General features: G+C 46.3%; 2 protein-coding genes across 2 annotated transcripts in view; one reads left to right on the plus strand and one right to left on the minus strand.

Moving 5' to 3' along the window:
* Positions 1 to 1,512: 1,512 nt before the first annotated feature.
* Positions 1,513 to 5,738, minus strand: LOC119277465 (UPF0051 protein slr0074-like). The gene is made up of 2 exons (XM_037558747.1): positions 4,282 to 5,738; positions 1,513 to 2,108 (listed from the first exon to the last, which is right to left on the minus strand). Exons 1-2 carry the CDS (start codon positions 5,695 to 5,697, stop codon positions 1,890 to 1,892), a joined length of 1,635 nt encoding a protein of 544 aa, XP_037414644.1. The 5' UTR covers positions 5,698 to 5,738; the 3' UTR covers positions 1,513 to 1,889.
* A 499-nt stretch (positions 5,739 to 6,237) lies between these two features.
* LOC119277466 (internal alternative NAD(P)H-ubiquinone oxidoreductase A1, mitochondrial-like) overlaps positions 6,238 to 8,789 on the plus strand; it is a 3,883-nt gene continuing 1,331 nt past the window's right edge. The window contains exons 1-5 of the mRNA XM_037558748.1: positions 6,238 to 6,693; positions 7,522 to 7,738; positions 8,062 to 8,222; positions 8,304 to 8,369; positions 8,587 to 8,750. Coding sequence (XP_037414645.1) covers positions 6,253 to 6,693; positions 7,522 to 7,738; positions 8,062 to 8,222; positions 8,304 to 8,369; positions 8,587 to 8,750 — 1,049 coding nt within the window. The 5' untranslated portion in view covers positions 6,238 to 6,252. The remainder of the gene's footprint in view (positions 6,694 to 7,521; positions 7,739 to 8,061; positions 8,223 to 8,303; positions 8,370 to 8,586; positions 8,751 to 8,789) is intronic.

An 8,789-nucleotide genomic window follows, 5' to 3' on the forward strand; every position in this document is an offset into this window, starting at 1 on the left:
CTAGCTGGCCTTCAAATCCCAGACGGAGGTAGTATGAACAGCGACAAGTTTAAACCTTTTTAGAAATTTTGAATATGACTTTTTTTTATTGCGAAACAAATTTGAACGTAACAATTTGAACATTGTTTGGAATTTTGAATGTGACTCTTTTAAACATGAAACAAATGCAAACAATTTTCTCAAAAACTGGAACAAATTTTGAAACTCTAAACAATTTTGAACAAATTTTGAAACTCTAAACTCTAAACAAATTTTCTCAAAACGCAAACAATTTTGAAACTCTTAACTTTGTTGAAAACGTGACCATTATTTGAAATATTCGAATCTTTTTGGAAAATATGAACAAATAAATACATTGAACTTTGTAATTTTGAAAAAGAAAAAGAAATAAGAAAAAGACAAAAAATGGATTCATGAACCTTCTAGAAGGTATCCAAACCGGTAAAAAAATGACCTGGAACCATCTAGAAGGTTCCCAAACCCATCATGCGTAGAGGCAACAAAAAATTTAAATGGGTTGACCCATGTTCACTCGTATCAGTCGGGTTTGTGAGAAACAACGACTGTTTGACGCAATAAATATCAAATAAGGTTTACTCCCAGCAGGCGCCCCACAGGAGCGTCGCCTAGTTGGACCAGGGCTTAAGCATTTCTTTTCTATATTTTTGTTTTTATTTTTCTTGGTAATTTATTTTTCTCCTTTTAATACTTTATTACTCTTTTTAAAATATGATCAAACATTTGAAAAAATGTTCTTATTTTCAAATATTCTTTGCAATTTTAAAAAGTTTTCTAGAAATTCAAAAAATGATCACGCTTTTCAAAGTTTGTGTTCACAAATTTAAGAAATGTTTGCGTTTTAATAAAAGGTCATAGATTTCAAATGTACGTAGTTTTCTATTTGTGTACAAAATTTTCATCAAGTATTCAGAATTTGTCAACAATTTCAAAAAAAAAAAGTGTTCAACCTCGTAAAATTTTCACACACAATTTGTTCATGTTGATTGATAATGACAGAAATTGCAATTACATTCAAATTAGAAAAAACTACATGCTCATGGAAGCACCTCAACTGATGGTTTATTTTGATATATGAATAAGTGACCCCAACTTCTTGCAGGAGCCTAACATGGACATATGAGGCGTTCATGTCAGGTTTGAATGACTTCCAATAAAGTTTGCACGTTGCGACACATCTAGCCAATTATCTATCTTTTTTGACCGAGAAAACTCCAGAAAATGCAAAACTTTTCAAAATCCAAATAACTTGTCATGATGTCTTGAATTGTTCATATAAACTGGTGGGAAAAAATGGGGTCATTCAACGGATGTCGGAAAACAACATGCTTTCAAACAGACCCTTCTAGTCTCTACTCGAACACCATTTGTTGAACATGGTATATTTTTTGACATGCTTGTAATGGCCCCAACTTTTGCAAGATGGTGGCCTTGCCAGTTCTATGAGCGGACTCATTTGCGTGGTGATGAACAAAATGAAGCTGGAATACATCATGTGTTCAGCACCCCAGAAGAGGTTGTTCCCATCAAAATATGGCAGAATCAAGTTTGCCCATACATACATTGATACATGATCCACTGTGAAATACATGAAGACGACAGTTTCTATTTCTTGCATTGGCATCCGAACATGAGCTCGTTTACACAGCAGACGAACCAGAAACAGAAATGGACAACAAAAGAGAAGCACCGTGGTTCTCTTCGTTGTCGTGGACGATTATACAAGCCACGAAACGTCCTTTTATCATGTAACTTATTCTTCTCAGTCTCATACTGCTGCTGTACACATGGTCACATGGGCTTCCTTAGATAACCATCGTATGGTATTTCAGATATCGGGTGATATTTCGCAGACTTGTTGAACCAAGAACTTAGCCAACTGATCCCTCCAGCTTCAGGTTCATAAGTGCATCCACCTCCTGGGCAAACTCGTAAGGAAGGTGTTCAAAGACAGCCCTACAGAACCCACCTATCATGGCTGCAACGGCCTTTTCATGATCTATCCCTCTTTGCTGAAAGTAGAATAGCTGGTCCTCTCCAATTTTGGATGTGCTTGCCTCATGCTCAACACGGCCACTAGTGCAACCCACCTGTTGCCATGAAAGTTGGGTCAAAATCATACTATAAATGAGAAAAAAAATTGATGAACTATTATTGAAATGAAGGTAAACAAACCCTTGGTAGAACCACTTGTCATAAAGAATTGTTGTTAACATGTGGAGGTCATGTAAATATAGTACTAGACGCACACTTATGCAAGTGCAGTATGAGATACACATGCAGCTTAGGCATGGAGACATAGGAGTTGTTGGCCCAGATATTCATGCGGCTTATGCAAGTGATTGCATGAGTTAGAACAAGAATAGGCATGACAATGCGCACGTGCCCCTTGAGATTATAGGGACATCAGACGAAGCATCAAGATTAACCGGTAGACCTAATTGAGTAATTCAGCCAGCTATAGAAGTCTATTTAGCATGGATGTATATGTAAGATTCTGAAAGTGCACTAGTATATCTGTATATACCTAAAAAAAAGTTAGGTGTGAAGGAGAACATTATGAAATTCAGCACTGAACTTCCCATAATGCCTATTAAACTTATCTTGATTAATGATTATATGGCTCATATGCCTTATCAGTCTAACCATAAAACTCCCATCAATGAGTTGCAAAGTTTCTCTCTCTCTAAGTCAAAATGCAAGTTCTACCCTATTATTTTCTTCCATCATTATCATGACAACTTCTGAGTGTGCTTTTAGTATGCAAATGACAGGAGTGTTTATAAGGTTGCACAGATCAATGCTATATCAAGATACTGATACCTTCTGAGTTCCAGTGCATGTGGGAGTTTAATTCAGAATTAGGCAGAATAGCATTCACATTTATCTTGCATGTCTAAAACTTAAATGGAGAGAAATTTAATTTTACGCTAGGAATTGTTATGGTTCAGCCTGGGAAGGGTTTGAAGACCAGCGGCAACACGTGCCCTCAACTAGCCCTTGCAGGGCATAATCCCTCTCATGGTTACGAGAAAAGGCCCTTCATATAGCAGATATTGAACTATTGTATGAAGAATTTGATAAATTAAAAGTTCTACTTGAATGATCGATGATTCATTGCTTGACTATAGGAGACTAACTTGCGCACAAGTCGGAGCACAACTCAAACTCTTCACAGACCCATGACTCTATCGAAGTTAATTGGACTCTTCCTAGTCTAAAGACCCATCTAATCCAAATCCAACATGAATACTTCTCTTACTGTCTTCCTAGTCCATGTTGCTGCTGCCGGCTTGTCACATGGCCGCTGCGGAAACCACCCCACATAACAAATGGTACCCTCAAACAACCAAATTACCAAAGCTCCTTAATTCCGATATCATGTCAGCACATAGTTTTGCCTCAAATCGTATATACCATATGTACCACAGAGGTCCCCACTCCCAACTCTATATGTACTTCGACACTTGTTAGCTACTAACCACAAATTAGTCACAGACACAGAGCCTGCCCTATGCCAGCAATCGAACCTTGCATGCCAAACTAACCTAGGACAGAGAAAAGGCCCTTTATATATCAGATATTGAACTATATCTACATGAGCAATTCAATAAATTATGAATTCTAACTGAATGTTCAATTATCTGTTGCTTGGTTGAAGAGTTACACAACTGCCCTTTATATAGGTGACTGACGCAACCACAAGCTGGAGCACAACTCAAACTCTTCACAGAACCATAACTCTATTTTCCTAATTTAATTGGACTTCACAGAGTTATACAGCATGAATACTTCTCTCAAGACTATCTATAAGCATGCCATATCCTATGCATTAAAGGATGTGCATGTGCAAACATGACGCTGCTATCGCACACATAGGCTAAGTCCATGTTCTTGCTGTTGCTGGTTGCCACACGGCCACTGCGCAACGGCCCCATAACAAATGGTATCCTCAAAAAAAACAGATTACCAAAGCTCCTTCATTCCAACATCATGTCAGCAAAGTTTTGCCTCAAATCTTATCTACTACATGTGCAACTGAGGTCCAAAGTCTATGCGTGCTTCACCAACCGCAAATTAGGCACAGAGACAGAGCATGAAATCTTATCTACTACATGTGCAACCAAGGTCCCAATTCTATGCGTGTTTCACCACTTAACAGTAACTAACCACAAATCAGGCACAGAGACAGAGCGTGACAGCAACTGAACCTTGCACGCCAAACTAAGATAAATAAACATGTAATTAAGAAGCGGAAAGTACCTGAATGGTGGGATAGGTGTTAGCAGCAGCGTTGTCCCCAATCAGCAATGAATCACACTGCGAAGAATTATACGCATTCTCTGCACCTGAATTCATCTGGACCAGCCCACGGTAGCAATTCCTTGACTTTCCTGCTGAGATACCTTTGGATATAATCCGGCTGCGGGAATTCTTCCCCTTATGGATCATCTTTGTCCCTGTATCGGCCTGCTGGTAATCCTTGGTCAGTGCTACCGAGTAGAACTCTCCAACAGTGTCATCCCCAACAAGCTCCACACTTGGGTACTTCCAGGTGATTGCTGACCCTGTCTCAACCTGTGTCCATGAGATTTTCGAGCCACGCCCCTTGCACCGCCCCCTCTTGGTCACAAAATTGTAAATGCCCCCTTTGCCCTCCTCGTCACCAGCATACCAATTCTGCACGGTGGAGTACTTAATCTCAGCCCCCTCTTCGCACACAAGCTCCACCACCGCAGCATGGAGCTGGTTGGAGTCATATGCTGGAGCAGTACAACCTTCCAAATAGCTAACCGTGCTCCTCTCATCAGCCACAATCAGAGTTCTCTCAAATTGCCCGGTCTCCTTGTCGTTGATTCTGAAGTAGGTAGATATCTCCATGGGGCAGACCGTGTCCTTGGGCACGTAGCAGAAGGATCCGTCACTGAACACGGCTGAATTGAGCGCGGCATAGTAATTGTCGCCAGGCGGCACGATGCTCCCGATGTAGCGCTTGATGAGGTCCGGGTACTCGCGGATGGCCTCAGAGATGGAGCAAAATATGACGCCCTTGGCCATGAGCGCCTCCCGGTGGGTGGTGGCGATGGAGGTGGAGTCGATGACGGCGTCGACGGCGACGTTGGAGAGGCGCTTCTGCTCGCCGAGAGGGATCCCGAGGCGGTCGAAGGTCTTGAGCAGCTCGGGGTCGACCTCGTCGAGGCTGTTGAGCTTGGGCTTGGTCTTGGGCGCGGAGTAGAAGCAGAGGGACTGGAGGTCGACCGGCGAGTAGACGTTGTCGCTCCAGGTGGGCTCCGCCATGGTGAGGAAGCGGCGGTAGGCGGCGAGGCGGAAGTCGAGCATCCAGGCCGGCTCCGCCTTGAGCTCCGAGATGCGTCGAACGGTGGCCTCGGAGAGGCCCTTGGGGATGGAGAAGGACTCGAAGTCGGAGACGAAGCCGTACTTGTACTCCCGCTTGAGCAGGTTCTGCAGCGCCTCGGCCTCGTCCGCCGCCGGGGACGACGGCGAGGGCGACGGCGACGGCGACGGCTTCTGCGGGCCCGTCTGCACGGCCACCACCGAGAGGCGGCCGCGGCCGCGCGCGTCGACGCGCCGGCGCGGCCCGCCGGACGGGCGCCCCGCCCCGAGCCTGGCGGTGAGGGCGCAGGGCCCGAAGAGGGACGTGGAGGCAGAGGCGGCCATGGTCGCGGCCGGCGAGGCGGAGGCGAATTCGGGAGGGGTGGGATGAGCGGCGGGGAGAGGAGGAGGAGACCGTGGGATGAGAGAGAAACGAGGGGGGGAGAGCAGTTGTTGACAGGGAGAGGCCGGAGCGGTGGCACGGGCGTATGGTCCGCGCGCGCCGCTGGGCCCGGTGGCTCGGGCGTGTGTCCACGGCGTTGGTGAACCAGGTCCAGGGAGGGCCGCGCTGGCGGGGCAGGGGTCGTGTGGCGGCCGAGCGGCGGAGCACGGCACCGGATGGGGTTCGCGACACGTGGCTTTTCCTGGAGAAGCGCTAGAGAACACAGATTTTTCATCCTTCCATTTATCGGGTTTTTTCCTGCCGCAGACGGGACGGAGACACCGAGGATGGGCCCGGGCCGTCCAGACGCGATCCGACGTCACCCGGCTGCGGATCGAGCGGCGCGGAAGCCCGGCGGCTCGCCCGCCCGGGCCCGCGGGCCCAACGGCCCCCCGTTAACTCGCCTCACTCCTCGCACTCGCTCCCCGTAGCGTTCGCATCTCGTGAGTCGTCTCGCCATGGCCGCGTCCTCCCTGCTCCGCTCGCTCTCCCGCGTCTCGCGCCGCGGCTGCGCGCCCGCGTTCTACGGCCGCGGCCCGCTCTCGACCGCCGCGGCTGCAGCGGCGTCCGACGCGGGGGATGCTGCGGTGCTGCGGAGGGGGCTCGCGGGGCTGGGGCCGACGGCCAAGGGGGAGAAGCCGCGGGTGGTGGTGCTCGGGACGGGGTGGGCGGGGTCGCGCCTCATGAAGGACCTCGACACCACCGGCTACGACGTCGTCTGCGTCTCCCCGCGCAACCACATGGTCTTCACGCCGCTGCTCGCCTCCACCTGCGTCGGCACGCTCGAGTTCCGCTCCGTCGCCGAGCCGCTCGCGCGCATCCAGCCCGCCGTCTCCACCTCCCCCGGCTCCTACTTCCTCCTCGCCCGCTGCACCGCCGTCGACCCCGACGCGCACACGGTGAGCCCGGTTCCTCGGTTGGTTCGGTTGGTGAGAGGCGCCGCGCGCGTTGATCCTGTCAGTCAAACGGAGGTCGCTTTTACAGATGTGGAATGTGTGTCCCCGAGATTCGTGGAAGGGGATGATGCTCTATGCGCAGCTGTGCTTGACCTTTTCTCATGTCCATAACCACGTCCGATCTTTTTGGATATTGGGTGGGGAAAAGGAAGAGGAATCTGCGCTTTACTCCCATTCAGCAGGCGCTGCATGTCTATTAGCCTATAGCTCTATGTGGCGGTGCTAATGGAATGAGAAAGACAGAAAAGTTATCACCAGCTCCCACTCATTTATGACTTTGTGGATATTTTTCTTTTGAGACAATTGTGGATATTTTTCTAACCGTACTAGCTTTAGAACTTCATTTCCCTTGGGCCAAAAACTGTTCACATAAACACGGGGAAATCAGCTAGAGGGGAAGGCAAACTTGTTCATTTTAGTTCATCACAATTCAGGCCTTCTACTTTTTTAGAAAAAAATCACGTTATACACCTGAGACTTCTATATCATTTTAGCTAGTTCATGCATTGGCATTACTTACCTTTGCTTGTTAAGAGTCTGTCTAATAGAAGACTCACTCTGCAACTTAGACAGTTCCTGTTGGCTTTGTGCCTAACACTCCTCAGCATCTCTATCACTATAAGAGGGAATGGCTCTTCACAATTTTGAGCGGTAGACATTTACTTAAGAAGGATTTGGCATATTGCATCAATTTTGGAGGAACAACATGAGTGTTTCTCATTTTCTTCCCACAGTTTTTCCATCGATTTATTCAAACTCCTCTGGCTTCAGATTGATTGCGAGACAGTCACTGAAGGTGAGAAAGATACCTTGAAGCCGTGGAAATTCAAGGTTTCGTATGACAAGTTGGTCTTTGGATGTGGAGCTGAGGCATCGACTTTCGGTATACGTGGTGTTACTGAACATGCAACCTTTCTTCGGGAAGTTCATGATGCTCAAGAGATCCGCAGGAAGCTCCTTCTGAATCTGATGCTGTCTGATGTACCTGGTATGGTAGCAGCTCAATATGTATCTAATTACCCTCTGGCACAAAATCGTCAATTATTACTTCCGCGTGTTGCTGTCTCTGTATAATGTTTTTTTTTACTTAAGTCAAGTGGATACAGTTGCGTGTACTTTTTGTTCAATGAATTTTGGATAATTCTATGTCATCTCTCATATGCTTCATTACCGTACTTTTTGTTCAATGCATTTTGGGCAAATCATTTTTTTATGTCTCATATGCTTCATTCTCAGAATATACCTGGTGTGCAGAAACATTTAATACCCATTTGATTATCGCTTATGGATCAATGCTATTTTGTTAAACAGGCATATCAGAGGGCGAGAAGCGCAGACTATTGCACTGTGTTGTTGTTGGAGGTGGTCCAACAGGGGTTGAATTTAGCGGGGAACTTAGTGATTTCATCATCAGAGATGTGAAAGAACGTTACTCACATGTGAAAGATTATGTCCATGTGACCCTGATTGAGGTTTTTGTTGTTGATTTTCTGATTTGATCCCTACTCTTGTGAATTTGGGGCTTAGCAACTGGTATTCTGCTTTCATTTCAGGCAAATGAGATATTGTCATCCTTCGATGTTCGCCTGAGGCAGTATGCTATAAACCAACTAGTTAAGGTCAGTAATCTTTGTTCGGTATCTTTAGCCATCATCAACCAAGACTTGGGGACCAGTAGATTTTCAAATAAGGCATTCAGATCGCCCCATGATATACATAGTTTTTTTTTTTCGGGAACATGATGTACATAGTTGGTACTTGTAATAGCTGTGTATCATTCTCTCCCATGTCATTTGGAATATGAATATAACCTGCCTTTGCATGGTCATCGACCAGTCAGGTGTTAGGCTTGTACGAGGAATCGTGAAGGATGTACAACCTGACAAATTAATCCTGGACAATGGAGAGGAGGTTCCTTATGGTTTGCTGGTATGGTCTACTGGAGTTGGTGCTTCATCATTCGTCAAGTCATTGCCATTTCCTAAGTCACACGGAGGAAGGTATAATTGATTGGTAGGACCTTATAATTAATTTACATA

The sequence above is a fragment of the Triticum dicoccoides genome, chromosome 3B (assembly GCF_002162155.2).
Source record: "Triticum dicoccoides isolate Atlit2015 ecotype Zavitan chromosome 3B, WEW_v2.0, whole genome shotgun sequence".
In the NCBI taxonomy this organism is placed as follows: domain Eukaryota; kingdom Viridiplantae; phylum Streptophyta; class Magnoliopsida; order Poales; family Poaceae; genus Triticum; species Triticum dicoccoides.